The sequence below is a fragment of the Mytilus californianus genome, unplaced genomic scaffold (assembly GCF_021869535.1).
Source record: "Mytilus californianus isolate M0D057914Y unplaced genomic scaffold, xbMytCali1.0.p SCAF_2, whole genome shotgun sequence".
In the NCBI taxonomy this organism is placed as follows: Eukaryota; Metazoa; Mollusca; class Bivalvia; order Mytilida; family Mytilidae; genus Mytilus; species Mytilus californianus.
In genome coordinates this window covers 132,179,735-132,203,526 of record NW_026262668.1, presented here as the reverse complement: position 1 = coordinate 132,203,526, position 23,792 = coordinate 132,179,735, and the positions used below count along the sequence as shown (strand labels likewise).

The window sequence follows — 23,792 nt, the reverse complement described above, 5'->3', positions numbered from 1 at the left end:
ACTGTGACGGGCACCGGGTTATTTAAACTTTTTATGGTATAGAGTAGTATATTGTATTTTACTGTGTTGTAAATTATGTTCTATATTACCGGTTATAATTTGACACGTTGGATCACAAATATAAAGTAACACACAAAAGGTGTGAAGTAGGCCAAAAATACATGCAAGTTGATAAATCCAATATAATTGTTTTTTAATATTTTTATAACAGTAAATAATTATTTCCACGAACAACTTAAGGCATGCCCGAGCCTTGTGTAGGATATCTTGGTAGTTTTAAATATTTTTATAAAAAAAAATAAACATTTCGAGGACTACTTGAGTTATGCCCGAGCCCCTGCATGCACGATATCTTGGTAGTTTAAAATATTTTAATAAAATATAAGTAAACATATTCAACGACTTAACTTGAGGTATGCCAAATTTTCTCGAAAGTCAATACATTTATCGTTTGCTAATATGTTTGAAAAGCATTTTATATTTTCTTATTTGATAAAATTAATGGTTCAATCTAAGTGTTTCTATAAATTTGATGCAAAGCCTATTACATATAAATAGGTATAAAGTCATTTTTCTTGGTCATGATAATGGTCAAAATATAGGACAGAAAGTCACAGACAAAAAGTCAAGGACAAAAAGTCACATGTATTATATGTTATAAACATTGAGTCCTGTTTAAAAGTAAAATCTAATTATTTTTTTTTTTTGTTAAAAGAAAGACAATATACTAATTTTGAGAAACATCTTTCTGTAATGGGCTTTCAGCATGTTCAGTGAAAATCAAGTTATATGTACATGTATATAATTCTTTTAAAGTTGCCCTATCACGGTAAAGAGTTATCATAATTTATGGTAAATATTTTTTAATTTGCTGCTAAAAATCCATAAAGATAATTGTTATTTTCAATAATCCAATGCCTAATACCAATGTTAAGATAGTGCTACCATAGGCAGATCCAGGGGCCCCGAGGGCCCGTCCCCTCCTTATTTATTTGAAATATTTGGTTGATTTCATATGGAATCACTGAATCATAAATGTAGCGGGCCATCACTTGAGGCATTCAGTGGGTCCCCTTATATGAAAATTGTCCAGATGGTATATTTCCCCCCACTGCTCGTTTTAAGACCCACAGCCACCATCTGACAGATTTTCCGCGTTTCCTCGTAGGGAAACGAAATCTTTTTGGAAAATCTCGAAAATTCCTCCCCGGCCAGATAGGCAAACAAGAAATGTGTCGGATGGATAGCAGGGACCATCGGGTCAATGGCCGACAGTACCCGCCCTTGTTGGTTACGCCCTTTGTTTGCTAAAGAACCCTTGTGTTAATTCTTTTAGGGGCACCCAAGTTGACCTATTGAAATTTCTGTCCTTGTCCAATTGATCCCCATTTCCAGTGATATTTCAAATTGTCCGCCTTCATCCCAGCCTACCCATATTGCCGGACCTTTTTGAAATTGTCTATTTTTTTCAACTTTACCTCAAAAATGATCTTCATGTAGATACTCATCATCCAATAATACAATAATATTCAAAACGTATAGCTATACATGCTTTGCCATTTCAACATTGAGTTTAATAATGAATAAGAAAAATAAACAGCTCATAATATATGTATTTTTTCCTTTATAGAAAATTTAGATTGTCAATTATCATTTACTTAGAGGACCAACGTCTGACTCTTTTTGTTCTAAATTATTATTGTGTTGAAGAGTATCAAATTATTGCTTTTAATTAATTTTGGATCAGTAAACTAGCACTGGACCAACAATATTCCTTTTAAATTTATTGATTTTGTTCTCTTCTGAAATATGCATGAGATATTTGACACTGGACACAAAGCAAACCATAACTAATCGATCATTTCATTTTTACAAAATCTTACCCCCCGCCCCCCCAACGATATTGATTATTTTCATTTGTGATAAGTATTTATTTCTGTGCCTCACACAAACAATTTTAAGCTTGGCCTTTCTTGAACTGTCAATGTTCTGATTGTATCTTCTTAATCTTATGTATAAATAGTTAGGAGCTAGTAGCTAAAATTCCAAACTGTCAACACCAAGTGGCACTTTGATCTTTAATCTTCACTACAGCATTTGAATACTAGTTGATGGACTGACTTGTAAAAGCCATCATTCTTTGACACTGCATTAAATTGAAAACTTACAGAAGAGAGTTTTTGTATGAGAGATTTAGTCTATTTTCAAGCGTTTTTCAAGTTTATGCATATACATGTAATTTGTTGTTTCTATGGCAACACTATCACTAATAATGCCTAGAATATTTTTAATATTTCTCAAATACAAGAAAACCTGCTTATGTAAGCAAAAGTGTATACATTCATTGTTATATGTATCGAAGTTCATTAAAACGCATTTGTAAAAAATAGTACTTATCCGTATTTTTGCAAATGATCTACTTGTTTCCATGACAACACATTCAATGGCAAATATTGTACAATTGAATATGTAATTTTTTAAATGATTTTATTTGTTTTTTTCTAGATTGAGTAATTGTTTTTCTTGTATATTTTTCATGATCATGAAAACAGACTGAAATTTCTTTATAATCAGCACTTATATCCAGAATAGAGTAATTGTGTTTGTTTCCTTTAAGTGGTAACACCATTATCGAAATACTATACTAGCAAAATCATTTATATATACATATGTGTGTATACAGTGAAACTTAATAAGTGTTTTAGTTTTCATAATTTTGTGCAAACTAACTGAAACTTTTTTCAAAATTGTTTTAAACTTGTGTATCAAAATGAAATTGTTTCCATAGCAACAGAGTTAAAACTATAATACCGTTATATATGAATATGTTGAAATTTTTGATGATTACAATAATTTCTGCATATTGTATATTTATTTTTTTTTTCTGACTGCAGAATTATGTTTTAAAACATTTTTTTTTATCAAAATTTTCAAAAAAAAATTTTTCTGAAAAAATGAAAACTAAGCATTTTGTATCCATGGTAACAAAATATTGAGACATACTTCCCCATTACTTTTTCGCATCATTGATAAGATAAGACTACGATATTAATGAATTCATGGTTGACTTTAACTCAGGTGTCCGCAAACAATTATGGTGAGCATTCAAAAATGACCTCAAAAGGGTATGTTTTACCTAATGCAAACCACATAAAAAGGGGGGTATATGTGATTATGATTGAAATGGAATATGAAAATATCAGTTATTAAATTACATTAATAAAATGCATATATTTAATGAAATCATAAAACAATATTCATTCTCTTAATTATTTATTATGAAAAATTATGTTGAAAATAGCCTTTTTCAGCTTAAAATCATAGATATTCAGAAGAGGTAAAACTGGTCATCGGTTGCTATGGCAACCGATATGCTTAGCAACCAAAATTTTTCCATTTTTTGTTTGTTTCATCAAGACTAGTAAGTGTGTGAAGTTTGAAGAAAATCCATGACCATGCGTGCCACACTCCCTATATAAGAGTTTAAATTGTTACAGAGAACCAGTATTAGTATGTGACTCTATGAAACCTGTTAGGAGTGTTATCTAGGATTTTCTTTAGAAACGTTATAACAACACCAATGCATAGCAAGTAAGATTAAAACAATTCACACAACACATGAACAATTTTACAAACCCTTTCCATTTTTGTGATCTATATTCTATAAATAAAATATTAAAAATACGTGAATCTTAAGAAAAAACCAACCAGTAAAAAAAAAAAAAGGGTACATTGTATTGATTGACAAATATTTTATTTTCAAACAATATGATATCATTCTTTTCTTACATAACTTTTTTGGTATTGTTGCACAAATCTTTAGAATTATAGTATATATTCTATTTATATGAACCTCATTTTCGCTAAAAGGATATAACGTTGAAAATTTATAGTCAGAACTTTGCAGACATCAGCATATTCGAACCTTTTACTGAAGAGTAAATTTTATTTAATGCGAACTGGGTACCTGCGGGCAAAATATTAAGTTCCTCTTGTTCACCAGAAAGCTATATATATCCAACGAACAAAATTGATTGTTTTTAAACTTTGACAATAAGCTTAAAGCTGTTACATACTAAATCTACCCACATAATTAAAAAAAAATTTGTTATGCGAAATGAGTATCAATTAAAGAAAAAAAACATTCGATGCAGTATAACGGAACGGTGTTAAAAAAGTATTACCGCGCTTTAACTTTGGTAATAAGATAAGAAAGAAGATGCAGTATAACGGAACGGTGTTAAACAAGTATTACCGCGCTTTAACTTTGGTAATAAGATAAGAAAGAAGATGCAGTATAACGGAACGGTGTTAAACAAGTATTACCGCGCTTTAACTTTGGTAATAAGATAAGAAAGAAGATGCAGTATAACGGAACGGTGTTAAACAAGTATTACCGCGCTTTAACTTTGGTAATAAGATAAGAAAGAAGATGCAGTATAACGGAACGGTGTTAAACAAGTATTACCGCGCTTTAACTTTGGTAATAAGATAAGAAAGAAGATGCAGTATAACGGAACGGTGTTAAACAAGTATTACCGCGCTTTAACTTTGGTAATAAGATAAGAAAGAAGATGCAGTATAACGGAACGGTGTTAAACAAGTATTACCGCGCTTTAACTTTGGTAATAAGATAAGAAAGAAGATGCAGCTGCAACCAAGGTTTGGAATGATTTACAATTCACAATAAAAAAATTGTCGTCATGTATGAATATAAAATGTATACATGTATTTTGATGGAGGGCCTCAATGAAAATTCATCGTCAACATTATCGTCGTCGTCGTCGTCCTCCTCCTCCTCCTCGTCATCATCCTCATCATCATGGTATAGGAAACTGGCAAATTGGGTACATTACATAATTTAAGAAATAGAAATTATTTGATTAAGGCCAATACCGTAGTACTTACTAAGCTACTAGGGTTTCGAAACTCCGAAAACTGATACCAAAAGTTTTAACGACCTCCTGATCTTAAGTTAAAAAAAATGTATGATGATCCCTTATCTATAACTTACTGCCATTGCAAAAAAATGGTTTCTAAAGGTATCTTCACCAAAGACAAAACCAGCGCCGGCGTCTGTATGTGCAAGGAACTCTGTTACACGGTCTCCGCACCACTGAAATATGTCGTTTCCAACTGGCCACTTGATTATTGCCAATGCAAAGTAAAACTGTATTTCAAGTCCCCAGAAAACAGGACGCCAGTTCACCTGGAATATAAAAATAAGGAGATATGGTATGCTGGTCAATGAGACAAATATCCATCAAATGACGCGGATGTAAGCAATTATAGGTCTCCGTACGGCCTTCAACGATGAGAATAACCAATCACCGTTAAGTCAGCTATAAAAGGCCCCGACATGAAAAATGTGAAACAATTCAAATGAAAAAACTTGCATATATATTAAAGAGATCTTGCAGGCAGATGTGTGTTATTAATGTTCTGGACCATATTAGTATATGGACCATACGCGTATGTGTAACATAAAATAATGTCCCCCGTGAAATTTTGTCACCTCGTTCTGGACAAAATTTCATGACAATCCATCTATGAAATATTGTCTCAATATACACAATATATAACCTTGGATAACCTCCCTTTAACAAGACAAAATTGCATACTGTTCATCTATGAAATATTGTTTGTATATGGACAAAATTTCATATGATATAAAGGGACAAAATGTCATGATACAAAGTCATGCAATATTGTCTTGGGGACAATATTTCAAAGGACAATATTTTGCTTTACATATGGTCATGACCATACGCGTATGGTCGGGTAATTAACATTGACGTTGAAAAGGTGTCATAAATAAAGCGTTTCTAAAAATGAAATTTTGACTTAAAATACAATCATATGGTAACCATTGTTACATGAATAATGAAACAAAATGAATTCTACTCACAAGTTAGAATTATTGTTGAAAGATTTGAAGGATTCTATTGTCGCCTTTCAGTTTTATTCAGAGATTTAAAACATTTGAAAGAATATCCCGAGGTTAATTGGATAATATGACTTTGCCTAAGCTAAAATATGTGTATTTACCCGAGCTGGATTGTGTGAAGTAACGTAGAAAACAACAACAAAACAAAAAACTCCAACGAGGGATATTAGATTGTCTACTTCCTTCAATATAACTTCTACGACAATGACAGCAATGTTTCCACCAATAGCGGCGATTATTAAACATATGTGTATTCTGCAAAACAAAACAACAAACAGATCTAAAACAATAACTAACATTTGAGGTTTAAATAATATCAAATTAACTGCTATCCACTTCATTATAGTTTCTATGAAAGCACAGATGTATTTTTCAAATGTATCATTTTGGTATTTACAGTGTTGAATAGTTGTACATATCTTAGCAGACCAATCACTTTAAATGTTTTACAGAGTTCGTTCCATGCTGTGATATCTTGTTATTTCTCATACGAAGTATATCATTTATGCATATATGTGTGAAAAAAAAGAGAATGGGAAAATATAACTTTTTATATAAAACTATTTATTTAACTTTTTCATGTAGTAAAAAGAATAAACAAATTAGTTTGTCGCAGAATGTGTTGGACTACAGTGTTTGATGTGTGACATATTTTTGCATTTAAAACACTTTATTGTCTGTTTTATGTACATATATCCAGACGGGACCAGATTGTTTTTTTGCCAGTTACGTTAGCATAAACTTTATAGAATTGCAACAATTCTAATGTACCTAACCTTAGAATGTGTTGTACTTACATGAAGCCATATTGTCCCATTAATGTCTCAAATTCCTGTTCGAAGCTGGTGAAATCAAGCTTAACAAATTTAGACAGTATTGTTAGTGATATACCAATCACCAGTAATATAGTAATGACAATCAATCGGATAGATCCTTCCTCCGTTATTTTATCTTTTACGGTGAGGTGGTACATACACCATATAAAATAACCAAAGTATGCTACCAATAGCACCAAATATATTGTATACCATACGATAAATATATGTTCCTTGTAAAAATCAGTAATGATTTTCTGGATGAATCCCACAGCATTTGAGCAAGCGTTGCCTTCAAATTCTTCGTCATCGTGTTCACCATCAATGTCTGTATTAGAGACTTGTTTTTTGTCAAGGTTTTGCTGAATAAAAGTAAAACACATATCACACAGATTCAATTTGATATATCAGTTACACCAAATGATTATATATAGATTATGGTGTTTACTATATAAATCGTAAAATATCAGCAGCGAGCCACAGTGTGGACTCTTTTTGGAGAGTGAGCAAAGCGGGAGCTAACAGCTTCCCATTGTGTTGAGCGGGTGATATTTTACGACATACACGCAGCGAACCCGATCTATATGTTTATCGTATTATTTTTGGTTTTCTCCTAGACAGTTTTACGATTGGTTGTTCTAACGAAAGTAAGCATGACAAACTCTCTCAAGCTGACCTTATATTGTTTTGACTGTTCTAAAGTTTCGTTGTTTGCTCTTTAATATGTTTTTAATCGAGTGTGCTGATGAAGTTTTTTCAAGAAAAAATCTTATATAAGTTGCACTGAATTTGGTATCATATTTTAGTACCACTAGGTCAGTATTGCTGTTGATAAATAATCATACCATCTGCATAATACATAAAATGCCCATTTTCTGGATAATCCAACATTATGAGGTTTTGGCTGTTTTGTGTAAGATATCTGAGCTTACTGCCCTACCGCAGACGCATCATGATTTGGCTTCCGAACTGTTTGGTCTTACTGGCCGATTGATGCATTAATGTTTGGTTTTGTAACGTTTCGTCTTGTACGTACCCGATGAAGATTATTCGTGTCCAAAGAAAATAGGTATTATACGTGGTCATTTTAATTAACCAATAGGAATAGTATGAACTAAATCGGTAAATAGGTCACAACGGCCTCAATTTATAGCGCATTTCATTTCACATGGTAAATTAGATTCTCTTATTAGCTTATGTAAAACCTAACTTTCTGCTTTGTCTGCCTATCGATACCAAAATAAGATTCTTTTCGTTATATTTGGTTTCATTTGATTAAGCGTATTCCCTTTTGTTTTACGTGCTCCCAAACTTTTCGCTTTGAGTCGCCTTATAAAACTCATGGCATTGGCACTAAGTATAATCCTTAATTCTGATACTAAATACAAACCTCTGATCCTTCAAATGCATTATTCATGTAACCTTCACCCGATCCATTTTTTATTGGGTTATCTGGATCTATAACTTGCACATGACGTAGTTGTATGCCGTCTTTTTCCATGATCTCTCTGCGAATTAAAAAAGCAAAAATTACATACAAAACCACAATACTGTCGAGATATCGGTACAATGTCGAGATATCGGCACAATCTTCATGAAAGGTGTAAAAAAAGTATGTCATGGGCAACATATTATTTTACTTCACAGTCGTCTTAGCATACGGTCCCTGCGTGTAATCTACCGTTAGACATGGTCCCTTCTTTACCAAAGCCAAAGGGATATATGTCGGGAAGGAAGACATAACGGTCTTGATGACTCGGCGAACACGATCTTCAACAGAATTTCAATTCATGGTTAATCGTAATGTGTCAACTGAGATCAGGAAGGACACAACGGGCTTCAACAAGGCTCTTTGACAATTACTAATTAATAAAGAAAAACTAATATAAAAATAAGGAGATGTAGTATGATTGACAATGAGACAACTATCCACCCAAGTTCAAATGAAGTGGATGCAAGCAATAATAGGCAACCGTACGGTCTTCAACAATGAGAAAAACCCATATCGTATAGTCGGCTATAAAAGGCCCCGACATGAAAAATATGAAACAATAAAATTGAAGAATTCATCGTGTTCACCATCAATGTCTGTCTTAGAGTCTTGTTTTTTGTCAAGGTTTTGCTGAATAAAAGTAAAACACATATCATACAGATTCAATTTGACATATCAGTTACACCAAAAAAATTAGTTAAATAAGTTTATTTAAAGGATTGATAAGTTTACCCGGGTCGAATATAAATTTCCGGGCTCGGTAAACAACATTACCGTAAAATTTAGGATGTGCTATTCCGTCTGAATTAGGTTTTTTTACAGGTGCAAACCAAATCTTTGTATCTATGGAAGAATTTAGTAAAGATTTTAAGTAATAAACTTTTATTGAATATTAACGCATTTTCATTTGTTCTATTCCCGTATAATTATTATGCTTGTACAAGTTTTAACTGATACGCAATCCATTGATGTACTAGTAACTCTGACTTTGAGTATTTTGTTCAGCCTCTAGTGCGTAGATCCGGAGTGTAAACACTGTGTACTCTTTTTTCTCCAAATAAAGATTTAGACGTTGTTTTGTTTTTACGAGAGAAATAAAAAAGACCACAAGAAGGTATAGCACAGGTACATAGAAATCAAAGTGAAAACTGGAAACGCATTCACTCTTTCTCTATTGTCACGGCAATTTTTTAAATGTCATGGTTATATGTGACGATTTTAAATAGCATCCACTTTTAATTTCGGGATTGATTGATTATTTTCTCGGGAATTCGGGATTTGGCATTTATGTTCTCGAAAATCCGGGATAAGACCCCCTCCCCCACCTCACCACCTCAAATATGTTTAGTATTTTTTTTAGTAGTAAATCATATGATCAACATCATTACTATTATTACTAATATTGTTTCCGAAACATCTTATGAATTTTTCATCTTAGAACTCGTCCAATATATTAAAATTAGCAAAAAGTTGTTGAAGTCGTCCTTCATTTCGTATTGATTATCGTGTATTCAACAAACAGTTATCAAAATATATATATTTTCCACAAAAAAAAAAATGTCACTTATAATCATTTGATGAATCTAACTTATCATAGGACTCTTTCAAGTATTTACATTTGCTGTGCTCGTGTATAAATGAATACCGAAAGTCTTAAATAAACAAGAAACAAATTTTAAAATTTAGCATTTTCAACAAAAAACATTTTTTTTTAGAAATTGTTGACGCATTACTTCCATCTAACACTCATCAAAGATATTCATAGTTCCAGTAGTTCATACAATCTAGTTCCAGTAGTTCCTACAATCTAGTTCCAGTAGTTCATACAATCTTTGCCTATTTTATCAAATCGCATGCAGACGTAAGCAATAACGTGATTCAAATTTTCCACAAATTAGCACATACTTACAACTTCTCGTCCAATCAAATTGCTTATATTTGCCTTCTAATTTTCATAGTACATACTTTTCCTGTGTACTAAGTAACTACGCATGAATGACCACAATGGTAAGATTTCATTGTATCGTAATCAAGATATTTAAAACAAAAATTGCCACTGGCTATTTTGAAATAAAATGCTGTGTTCCAAATTAAATTAAATAGTTTGTAATTAGTTTTCACGTTGATTTTTAAATATCCTGCTATGTCTAGGTTAGTCTATGGAAAGGTATATACTATGAAATTTAGAGCGAGGGGCTTGCCCCGAGCTCTTAATTTCATAGTATATACCTTTCCATAGACTATCCAATTTAGCATATATTTACAACTCGAGTAATCTTTTAATTGGTCTATTGATAGTTTATTTTGGCTGACTACTTGTATCACAGGTGTTTGTAAAACGCAGCTCATTAACGAAGTTTTGTAAATCTACTCACTAGTATCATTGTAAAATATGTGATTTCAAAAGACCCTTCACTCCAGAATGAAAAGATGGTAGCTGCTGGTGTAAGTATGTATATTGATATAAATCGGTGTTTTACTATACATGTTCTTCTTATATGGTAAGATGACAAAAGAAATTGACCAAAAGCAGACAATAATTAAATTGCAGTGGAAGCTTTACATGTTTTGAAAACATTTTTTAATTTCACAGTAAAACTAAAGCTATAATAAATTTGAAACATATAGATAGTTTGTCCCCGTAGATATAGTCTAGCAGATAGGCATTTTAAAGTAACTACCAATAGATCAGAGATTATAGGTTTTGTGTTTTGTGTTTTTTTTTTTTATTATTTCAAAGTAAAAACTAAAAGATTTATCAGAATATGTTTATATATATATATATATATATATAGGTGGCACATTATCTTCAGACATAATCACAGTTTTTCAATTCATGACATCGTCCTAAACATGCATGAAATATTTGCCACTGGACATTAAGCAACCAATAATCAATAAATCAATCAATTCATGACGAAACAGATCACCTTCCTTAAGAAAGTTTAAAAGATTATCACCAAGTTGCTTTAATTTTCCTTCACAAGGTTTCATAGTACACACTTTTTTGTATACAAAGTAATTGCATGGATGATACATTATCATAATTTTAAGATATCGTTGTACTCTAATCAAGGTATAAAGAACCATATGTATTACCCTTTATTTAAATGATAAAATTTGCAATTGTCAAAAACATTTTTTAGATCCAAAGATTTTAATAGCAGGATATTTAAAAGTCAACGTGAAAACTAATTACAAACTATTTAATTTAATTTGGAACACAGCATTTTATTTCAAAATAGCCAGTGGCAATTTTTGTTTTAAATATCTTGATTACGATACAATGAAATCTTACCCTTGTGGTCATTCATGCGTAGTTACTTAGTACACGGGAAAAGTATGTACTATGAAAATTAGAAGGCAAATATAAGCAATTTGATTGGACGAGAAGTTGTAAGTATGTGCTAATAAAATCTTTGGATCTAAAAAATGTTTTTGACAATTGCAAATTTCTTTCATTTAAATAAAGGGTAATACATATGGTTCTTTATACCTTGATTAGAGTACAACGATATCTTAAAATTATGATTAATGTATCATCCATGCAATTACTTTGTACACAAAAAAGTGTGTACTATGAAACCTTGTGAAGGGAAATTAAAGCAACTTGGTGATAATTTTTTAAACTTTCTTAAGGAAGGTGATCTATTTCGTCATGAATTGATTGATTTATTGATTATTGGCTGCTTAATTTCCAGTGGCAAATATTTCATGCATGTTCAGGATGATGTCATGAATTGAAAAACTGTGATTATGTCTGAAGATAATGTGCCACCTATATATATATAAACATATTCTGATAAATCTTTAAGTTTTTACTTTGAAATAATAATAATAAAAAAAAAAAACACAAAACCTATAATCTCTGATCTATAATAATTGGTAGTTGCTTTTTAATGCCTATCTGCTAGACTATATCTATGGGGACAAACTATCTATATGTTTCAAATTTATTGTAGCTTTAGTTTTACTGTGAAATTAAAAAATGTTTTCAAAACATGTAAAGCTTCCACTGCAATTTAATTATTGCATGCTTTTGGTCAATTTATTTGGTCATCTTACCATGTAAGAAGAACATGTATAGTAAAACACCGCTTTATATCAATAAACATACTTACACCAGCAGCTACCATCTTTTCATTCTGGAGTCAAGGGCCTTTTGAAATAACATATTTTACAATGATACTAGTGAGTAGATTTACAAAACTTCGTTAATGAGCTCCGTTTTACAAACACCTATGATACAAGTAGTCAGCCAAAATAAACTATCAATAGACCAATTAAAAGATTACTCGAGTTGTAAATATATGCTAAATTGGATAGTCTATGGAAAGGTATATACTATGAAATTAAATTTCATAGTATATACCTTTCCATAGACTAACCTAGACATAGTAAAATTTTGACAATATCTTCAAATTGAAAACTCATTCAAAATATTTATATATGCAGCCTTCATGACAAAACTACATCAGCCATGGTTTGCATGTTGATTATTGTTGCAGTATTTGTCTTTCTAGTATAATTTGTCTTTCTAGTATAATTCTCAAGATAATAGACCTTAAACTCTTATAAGGAGTCGTCTCGTCATTTTGAATAAAAAGTAAATAGTCTAAGATCTTCACATTCTGAGCATATTTGCTCTTGACAAATTTATTCTATTTATAATGGTTTTCTAGATATTAGACAATCACTTGCATCTAACCCTTGTGTTCGGTTTTAAGCCTTGGAAGACATGTTGGTTGGCCGGTAGAACCAAATGACTGTAGATTTATACTTTATACTTTATGATCACTAAGGCCGATTTTATGTGAAATTGATACCGCGGTTTTAGAAGAAAGATTTTTTAAAAAGATTTTGGACGAAAAACGACAACGGACGCAGGGTGATGGCAATATCTCATGTGACCCGAATGTTCAAGGTGAGCTAAAACCAAGTCATATTGGTCAAAATAATTGGTTTTATTTAGTCAAATTAACAGTAGCTAAAAGTAAATGTCAATACACACAGGATAAAAGTATACACACAATTTAGTTTTGAACAATGCATTTTTTATCAGAAACATTAAATGTAAAATCTGATATCTGATCTACGTGACTGTATTCAACATTAAAATACAATGAATTTAAAGATGGAAGTTTATAATTTATGTAAGACATATGATGTGTTAGGCTCTGATCCTGTCCATAACATGATAGTATTATATTAGGTTCTTGGGTTTTTTTTCCAATCATAGTGTGCATAATATTGTTGTAAAATGATGCCCTGTATGGGTTCTAGATTAGATTAATAAAATTCTTATCTTCTTATAATACAGTAGCTAAGTAGCAAACTAGAAATATTATTGTTTATCAATGTTTTTTTTTTTAATTTTTAAACCACTTTTTTCTCGCAAAGTTGCAAGCGGAGGGTTTTCTATTAGCAATCCTAAATACTTATAATACCTTTATATGTAAATCATAGTGTAGATGTAGGTTTATTTTCAAACAAATACATCTTCTCTTATTTATTTAGAGATATTTCGCCTGAAGACTATGATCTTTCTTTATAGGATTATGTAAATTTTAAAGTTTATACAGTGTACATTGTGGTTTATAACAAAGTATATGTGTTATAATGCTATACTTAAGTGATTCGTTTGCCATTTAACTCTTTAATGATACATTCCATGTGAAGAACAGTCTTGTTATTATCAATTTGCTACCTTTCTGAAAGATATATTTAACTTTAATGTTTTTGGTCGGTCTTATCCTCACATAATCTACATAAATAGTGTTTGTTTATTTTTATTAAACCTGAAATGTCAAAAAGAAGGGACAGTTTCGAAAAAATAAACAAATTCAAACCAAAGGAGAAGGTCCGGTTAGGGCTTATTTTGGCCTAAAATTTGAAGTACATCTGATGAAAGATTTTTGACATTTTTTAAACACTCAAGTGTCTTCTTCAGTCAATTTAATTAGTTTATATAAAAGATTTGAACTGACATGGTCACGAAAGACGCCTAAATTCAAGCTTAAATATGAAAAATCTATCAAATATGCCGCAAAACGTCACTTTTTAGATGGTTTTTGTCTAAAATGGAAGTGGCCGCATTCGTTTTCAGTCTCAACCTTTATATATGTTATGTATTATCATCAAATCCTGTTTGAATTGTTTTACACTAGTTAGTCATTTTGGGGCCTGTTCGGTGTGAGCCAAGGCTCCGTGTTGAAGGCCGTACTTTGACCTATAATTGATAACTTTTTATACATTGTGACTTGGATGGAGAGTTGTCTCATTGGCACTCATACCACATCTTTTTATTTATATGAACACAAGTGCGGCCACTTCCATTTTAGACAAAAACCGTCTAAAAATAAGCACAAATGTTAAGATTGTGAAGATTTCCGTAATTTTGCATGAATTAATGATGCTAGTACCTGATGCATGTACATTGTATTGTCAAAAAAGCTCATATTTATGTAACAGTAGTATACTACTTTCCAATAAATAGCTAAAAGTTTACATTTTTAACAAATGTTTGAAATGCTATATTTTGGGGCCAAAAAGGGGTCTTACCGAGCCTACTCCCTTTATAAAGTTTTTTTTTCATTTCAAAAACGACTTTAAAGACGGCTGAATGAATAACTACTTTATTAATTGTCGTATTTACTGTTCACAAAATTATACAAATGGACGGATAATCGAAATAGTCATTTCACGACAGTTTTGAACTTCAATGGTGATTCAAAGTCTATATATAATAGATAAAATTGTTTAAACCAACTTTTCAGAATTAATAACCCGTTAAGTTTGAAAGGACTAAAAAAATTTACCACGCAGAAAATCATACATGACATGCATGAAATAGAAGTTCCTTCATAATAGAAGTTTAAGATACACTACCACGCATTTCCATATCGTCTGCGTGTACATTTCTACCCTCTACTGAATATGTACTGAGCAGTAAATATATGCATATCTATAATGTACATTACTTTCTGTTACTCATATCACCAGGTTGTTGGTCACCTCTGTCATATTAATTAGTTTCGGGGGAAACTAGCGGAAGTTTAGATAAAGTCCAAGTCGCTGGAAAGTTTACATATTTATTTCGCATCCATATATTTCAATCATAAAAACATAACTGAATAACAACATAAAAACATATATAAAATACAATTTCAAAAGACTGATTGACATGCGTAAAATGAACCAATCAAAATATCTTTGTTATCAAATATTATAAATCGCGTTTTGCCGAAAGCGGGGATTACGGATTAAAAACATGTTTTGTATAAGTTTGTGAAGAATGGCTTTCGGCAGTTATCACTTAGTGTCAATTTATCTATTATGTTCTTTGTTACACAATCTTTTATTATAAAGACGGATATAAATCTATGATAATTAATTTAAATGACTGGATTATAGTTAAGTGGAAAATACAAATAACTTTTGAATAGTGCACTATACAATGAACTATTGAATCATTAAAAACCAATGACGACTCGGAATGATAATAAAAAACATGAACTACAAAAATATACAAAATCCTAAAAGTGAACTTTGAACGAACAATTGTCGGGTCATACTCAGGTACTGGCAAATAGATATAAGAAGATGTGGTATGAGTGCCAATGAGACAACTCTCCACCCAAGTCAAAATTTATTAAAGTAAACCATTATAGGTCAAAGTACGGTCTTCAACACAGAGCCTTGGCTCACACCGAACAGCAAGCTATAAAGGGCCCCAAAAATTACTAGTGTAAAACCATTCAAACGTACTTGACCTTGTATGTGTTATTTTATATTTTCATTGCTGTTTCGGTACCGATTTTTTTCATCTACCGAGTTAGCATTAAGTCTTATTACTTATCAAGAACTGGAAAAAGTGGACGTCAATGAAATGAAACAAGAGGCTCCACAGAGCCCGAATCTCTCACCTGTTAAAAACTATGCCATTTTTAAAATTCATTTTTTTTTATTGCAATCAGTTACGTTTGCTTATTTTTGGATCCAATCTAGTTGCATTTTTGTAGGTCTTGTAATGATGATCATTTTTACTGTTTACAGTTTATTCCTATCTATTGAAGTTTTTTTTAGATAAAAATGTCATTTAATGGCAATAAATCTTATAACTAGTGTGACACTTCGGCCATGTTGACTGACCTACAGATCTTATTTTGCGGATCTTTTTTGCTTTCTAAAGTTTCTATCTACTCCTATCGTTTTGACAAAAAATACCAAAAAATGGATAAAAATCATCATTCGAGGAATGACTTCTATAATAAGTTGGTTGACAGTTTCAGCCATGATGACTGATTTGTAAATTTTATTATGCTGAACAGTCTTGCTTTTATAAATACTAAAAAAGCCTGTCGAAAGTATCTCTTATCGACATTTTCGCGCAATGATGGACTCATTTTTGTGACGTCATCTTGATAAATAAAATGCCCAATTTATTCATTTTCTTAATACATGTATAATACTTCTCTATGCTATGTGCATATTTTTTTATTTACAAGGCTTCCTATCTTTTTGGCAAAAAAATGGACCTCATTGTCCTTTCTCCTTTTAAGATTACCAAGGGTCAGTCATTAAGAAGTTTACGTGGTAAATCAGTGAATATTATTTTAAATGAGTGGATACGAAAGCTTTAAGTAATTTAATCTGGTAAAAGTTTATCAGTCTTGATTGTAAGTGGGAGAATCGAATTTATTTTTTGTGTTAAATTATGCATTGTTGTTTTTATTTGGTTATTTATAAGCAGTTTAAATTCTAAAATTTCGTCTGCTGATATATAGTAAGATCCCCAGTAAGATGCAGTACGAAATAGTCACGCACATGATATCATGTTACATCATATCATGTGCGTGACATTGTTTTTAAGCTTACTTAAATAACTGAAAAGCATGGTCGTAGTAACTTTTTTCATATACATTTAAAAATTAAATGTTTCTTTTGTAGTTTTATTGCAGTCCAAAATCGATAGCAAAAGTATTTTCTATGAAGAGCAAAAGCAGATAAAACAAATGTGCGGACGGTAAATGTTTTTATAAGGCCACGGCAATTTAATTCGACGGACCCGCCCGCACATATTTTTTTCTAAACGGAAAAAAAAATGTTTTTTAAATATTCCCGCTTCCCGCTTCCGGAAAAGTAATCGTGTCTATTTCCCGCGCCGGTTTAAAAAAAAAAAAAAGCGATCGCAAGAGCGTTTTAGTCGACGTCAAATCGCGACCTTTAAAACTGTTTCGAGCATTAACAGAGATTTCTTATCAAAGTCAAGGACGATTCTTCACATTTTCGTTGTTAGAATAAAGAGAACGCAGAAGGAGGAGAAGAAGTGTTGCCTTCAACTGCAATATCGTTTGCCGGCGGAACAAAACTATCCATTCCCGCTGCATTTTTATGCACCTGTCCTAAATCATGAGCCTGTTGTTCTGTATAGTTGTCGTTTGTTGGTGTGGTTAATAGGTGTTTCTCGTTTTGTATATAGATTAGACCGTTGGTTTTCCATTTTGAATTGTTTAACACTAGTCATTTTGGGACCCTTCATAGCTTGCTGTTTGGTGTGAGCCAAAGCTCCGTGTTGAAGACTCCCGACTGTGGATGGGGACATTAAGAATGTGGCAGGGTTAACTGTGTGCGTGACATGTTTGTTAGAGCTCAATCCTCACTTAAATAACTTTGGATAAAAGTGTAACAGAACAACGTAAGAACAAACATATAAGATGTTCACTCAACATATCGGCACAAAACACAACAAAAAAAAAAAGTACCGATCATAGAGTACTCGGAGCACGGGGGTGTCTCAATATGGGATTTTGGGTACAGTTGTGCAGCTGGGATTTAAAAACCCCCCCCCCATTCATATATTGAATAATTATAGAAATCCCTACCTATACATATATTTCACAGCGAAATCATAACCCATTCATATATTTATCAGCTCAAATTGTACCTAAATGCATATACAATCATATTATATATTAAAAAAAATTCATGATAAAGAGTTTTGGAAATTCAGTGAAGATCGTTGCACAACAAACTGAAAAATTATGACCCATTGATATATCACAATTGGTCAATTACTACCTATTGATATATTTCCTCGGTAACATTGCACCCCATTGATATATTTGACGTATCAATCTAGAGGCTCTAAAGAGCCTGTGTCGCTCACCTTGGTCTATGTGCATATTAAACAAAGGACACAGATGGATTCATGACAAAATTGTGTTTGCCCGGTAGTTACAGTGGAAAATATTTTGTAAAAATTTACAAAAATTTACAAAATTTATGAAAATTGTAAAAAATTGACTATAAAGGGCAATAACTCCTTAAGGGGTAAATTGACAATTTTGGTCATGTTGACTTATTTGTAGATCTAACTTTGCTGTACATTATTGCTGTTTACAGTTTATCTCTATAATAATATTCAAGATAATAACCAAAAGCTGCAAAATTTTCTTAAAATTACCAATTCAGGGGCAGCAACCATACAACGTGTTGCCTGATTGGTCTGAAAATTTCAGGGCAGATAGATCTTGACCTAATGAACAATTTTATCCTCATCAGATTTGCTCTAAATGCTTTGGTTTCAGAGATATAAGCCAAAAACTGCATTTTACCCTATGTACTATTTTTTAGCCATGTCTGCCATCTTGGTTCGCGGGCGGGGTTTTCGGACTCATTTTTTAAACTAGATACCCTAATGATGATTGTGGACAAGTTTGGTTAAATTTGTCTTTGTAGTTTCAGAGGAGAAGATTTTTGTAAAAGATTACAAAAATTTACAAAAAATGGTTAAAAATTGACTATAAAGGGCAATAACTCCTTAAGGGGTCAACTGACCATTTTGGTCAAGTTGACTTATTTGTAGATCTTACTTTGCTGAACATTATTGCTGTTTACAGTTTATCTCTATCTATAATAATATTCAAGATAACCAAAAACGGCAAAATTTCCTTAAAATTACCAATTCAGGGGAGCAACCCAACAACGGGTTGTCCGATTCATCTGAAAATTTCAGGGCAGATAGATCTTGACCTGATAAACAATTTTATCCCATGTCAAGTTTGCTCTAAATGCTTTGGTTTCAGAGATATAAGCCAAAATCTACATTTTACCCCTATGTTCTATTTTTAGCCATGGCGGCCATCTTGGTTGGTTGGCCGGGTCACCGGACATATTTTTTAAACTAGATACCCCAATGATGGTTGTGGCCAAGTTTGGTCAAATTTGGCCCAGTAGTTTCAGAGGAGAAGATTTTTGTAAAAAGAGTTAACGACGACGGACGACGACGGACAACGACGACGACGGACGACAGACGCCAAGTGATGAGAAAAGCTCACTTGGCCCTTTGGGCCAGGTGAGCTAAAAGGGGCCCCATTCCAGAGACCCCCCCCACCCCCCCCCCCCCCCGTGACTCGGAGTTACTGAAAGTTAGTTTGAAAGTCAATTACAAATAAATCAGAATTAAATACCAATCAGTAAACATCGATCGGGTTTAGTGTTGAGACTCCATAAACAATCTGTATAAAACAGGACCTTGTGCAATGTCAAAATATAATTATAGACAGAATGTTTATAACAGTTTATCAATACATATTTAGCTATGTTTTACTTTTCTGAAACAAAATCAATGTTAGTACTTTTGACCTCGTCGCCGAGTGGTATAAGTAGTTCCTCTACAGTGACCACTGGCCTGTCAACTATAAGGTTGCGGATTTGCTCAGGGCGAGGTGTTTTCGGGTCCGATCTTAATTGACCAGGATTGCCTGTTTTCCTGTCGAAGGTTGGTGATTTTTTCTGGACACACCGGCCTCCTTCACCAAAACAAAACAAAAAACTGACAGCCATGACATAGCGTAGAAAGTAGCGTTAAACACCAGCAAACAAACAAACAAACAAACAAACAAACAAACATGGATCGTATTAAAATTCATTAAGGGCCACATAACCAATATTACCATGAAAATTAGAATGTTCCCGTTTAAAATAATTGTTTATACGTATACAGCCATACCTCCAAACCAAATATTTGTATGCATGAAAGACTTTGTGAAGGTTTTACGAAAAAATAATTTATCAGTTATGCATACATTACATTCACTGAAATACAAAACGTGACTACAAACACTGGCATAGCGAATGAGTCGGTTAATATACACACTGTAAGAAGGGAACAAAGGAACTTCATCGTCCAAAAAAGGAAAATTAACAATAGGGAAGTTAATCGTCTCTTTTGTCGTGTATGTTTATGGCATATAGTTATCGTGTGAAACTTAAATATCCAAATCTAAAAAAGAATATTATTGCTGTGTATAGTAGATTTATTTGAAATCAGTATAATTACATAATTCTTGATTATTTACAGAAAAAAATATAGCATCAATGTAACGGTAAGTGTTAATTTGTTCTATTAAATGAAATTTAGACGGATCTTTACTGAGTTTACATTTAGCAATGAACTGTGAATCAAAAAAATACAGGAATACGTCTGCTATTAAAGGGGCGCGATTAGTGTCCGTAAGAAAACCCACAACCTGTCGATACACTTTATCGACGAATCGTATACAAATGTTCTAAAGGAAATAAATCATTGCTTTAATCATCTCAATACAGTTTCAGTAATTATATCTAGCATATTTACCCCTTTTTGATTACAGAATGCTTTATATGACATATTATGTTATTACATAATGTTGTATATGAGCTACAGCAAATAAATAGGCAGTTTGCATTTTTCCAAAGACCATTTGATTAACTAAGAAGTTTTCTGTTTGATAAAATGTGTGGAATTGTAGTAAAGAGAGTCGGTCGTTTTGGAAGGACCATTTAATTAAATAAGAAGTTTTCTGTTTGATAAAATTGTGTGGAATTTTTGTGTAGAGAGTCGGTCGTTTTGAAAGGACCATTTGATTAATTTGGAAGCTTTCTGTTTAAAAGATTGTGTAGAATCATAGTGTACAGAGACGGTCGTTTTAAAAGGACCATTTGATTAAATAAGAAATTTTCTGTTTTAGAGATTGTGTGGAATTGTAGTGTTGAGAATCAGTCGTTTTAAAAGGACCATTTTATTAAAATCGAGGCGAAAAGTCAAAACTGTCAACCGAATGGAAAGGATAATCAAAAGGAATTTATTATCTTTTAACATCAAGACAAACATATAATACAAACACCGTGCACAGGGACATATTCTACTATATTAACACCTCCCGAGCGACAAATAAAAAAGGGAGATGTGGAATGATTGCCAGTGTGACATCTAGACACCAAAGGACGAGAATGTACAATATAGGTCACCGTCAGCAATCATACCTTGTTAAAGCACACAAAAAGAAGCTCTTTATCCTTTTAACTACTATTTAATGCTACTCTTTTAAACAGGAAATTATAATTCACATTGTTGAAACGTTGACAAGGAAAGCACGTGCAGTTATGCAGTTTTTTTATTGGGACATAAAAATGATGGAATTTCTATAAAACATTCATGTAATCATATACTAGATTTGCAGAGTCACACCATCAGAAAGAAATGGAAATGTTTACTTCAATATACTTATTATGTAGTTAATACGTTCATTCAGAACTGTTGACCTGACCCAAAGTTGTTCATGTTTATTAAACTGTCATATTTAAAATACATGAATTTGTAGAAGATAGATTAAGTTAAATACACATTCGTTATTGTATAAAAAGAAGTAGTTAAAAATTACACAAACCCGTTATAAATGGTTATATACGCTTCAATAAATCACGTAAAATTACTACATTTATATCAAAATTTTGCTCTCTTAAAACGTAAAGCAAATCTGTTTCAGTAGATGGGAGGGGATGGAATTTAGAAAAAAACCTAACGACAGGCCTTTTTCGGTTTCACAACCTGTTTCATATTTAACAGTTGAGAATGAATAAATATGCACTGAAGCAATATACATTGGATCAGACGATCAAATATTGGCGGAGGCCATCAAAGACCCAAATCAAGACACACTGTATCGAAATGTAGACATACATATATTCAATGTTAAAGTGTGTTTCTGTAATCAAAAATAATACTTACAATAAAAAAAATAAAAGATAATTTCAAAAGGATTCAATTTCAATTTTATTGGTACGTCCACAGTTTTCCGTACAGAGGTTGTGACCAATCAGAGTGGACGCGATTTGTTTGGTCTGTAAATTTTTGAATGAAAATGAATAATTATTGAAGAATCAAAAAAATAATTTAGTGAATTGGTAATTGGACAATTGGTCTCACTTCATTTAACAGTGAACACATCTCTGGTCAAGGTTTAGTTTGGACTGCCTTCTAATTTAATTTAAACACGTTTTTTATTGGTCACGCAGTACAGTAATTTATATTGGATAAAAATTTCAGTTTAAAAGTAGAACTCACTACTAATTATCATTTTATTTCTAAATATTGGCTTTTTAATAGTTGTAACAGAGCTGGAAGGTATCATTTATCAGTTTATGATTTCTAAATATTAGAAATATAACCCCGTTGAATTTGACAATATACACTAAAACTTTTACGAAAGTTTTTTTTTTTTTTTTTTTTTTTTTTTTAAAGTAGTACACTAAATCAAGTACTACCAAGATAGCACTCTCTGGTATCTATACTGTACATAACTGCAAAACATGAACACTTACTTTTTATTACACACAAAAATGTCAAAACAATACATTAATCTTATAGATCCTAATTATACATACACGGTAATACTATATTTTTATTCTAGAACGTAAGTTTAAGAATCTTTTATAATATAAGTGAAGGTGCTATCTTTAGTCAAATTCAATATACAGAGAATCACAATTTACCAAGGACGTACGAGCCGCGGTATAATTGTATTAATGTATATACCATGTACGGGAATATGTCAGACCCCTTCTAGGATTTGCATATTTGGAAAAGTCAGATATGTCTATCCAAGAGTATTTGATACTTACAGTTCTCATGTATAAACAACAAACACACCTACTTACCAAATCATTTAATATTTATAAATAAAGCAGGCTAAGTTACAAATAACAGAAAAATAAGTCCACAAAAATTTTTCTTCTCACTATAAATTAACCACAAGATAATTAAGATAATTAAAATACACACCATAGTTCAGATTTAAATATAAAGATTAAATTTAAGGGAAAAAAAAAAAAAAAAAACTCACAATTTACTATAATATGAATATATAATACAGGTTAATTCCTAAATAATAATAAATTTTAAAACATTTATTTGAAATGTTTTTATATAAGGTAATCTGGCGCAATACCCGCAAGGGTAGTCGCCATTAAACTCTATTTAGTAGTAGAATTATCACTTATCAGAAACACCAAAAAACAGGTAGTCAAATTTTTTTATGTTTAAATATGTCTCAGTTTGTCGTTGAAACTTTTATCAGCGTAGTTAATTTGTTAATGAACATTGTGTTTCGTCGTTTGTTCATTTTTCAAAATCTATTTAGTTTATAGCGAATCGTCGATATTTTTTATTTAATTTGAGCATTTCGTCGTTTGTTCATTTTTTCAGAAACACTTA

At 31.8% G+C, this 23,792-nt stretch overlaps 1 protein-coding gene across 3 annotated transcripts in view; it reads right to left on the bottom strand.

Moving 5' to 3' along the window:
* The window catches only part of LOC127731062 (solute carrier family 28 member 3-like), a 170,779-nt gene that overhangs the window by 26,935 nt on the left and 120,052 nt on the right, over positions 1-23,792 (bottom strand). For 2 of the 3 annotated variants that reach the window (XM_052239868.1, XM_052239869.1), the window contains exons 2-5: positions 8,153-8,270; positions 6,745-7,124; positions 6,049-6,202; positions 5,015-5,209 (exon numbers count right to left, since the gene is read on the bottom strand). In XM_052239868.1, coding sequence (XP_052095828.1) covers positions 5,015-5,209; positions 6,049-6,202; positions 6,745-7,124; positions 8,153-8,263 — 840 coding nt within the window. In that variant the 5' untranslated portion in view covers positions 8,264-8,270. The remainder of the gene's footprint in view (positions 1-5,014; positions 5,210-6,048; positions 6,203-6,744; positions 7,125-8,152; positions 8,271-23,792) is intronic. The other variant, XM_052239871.1, reaches the window with a different exon arrangement.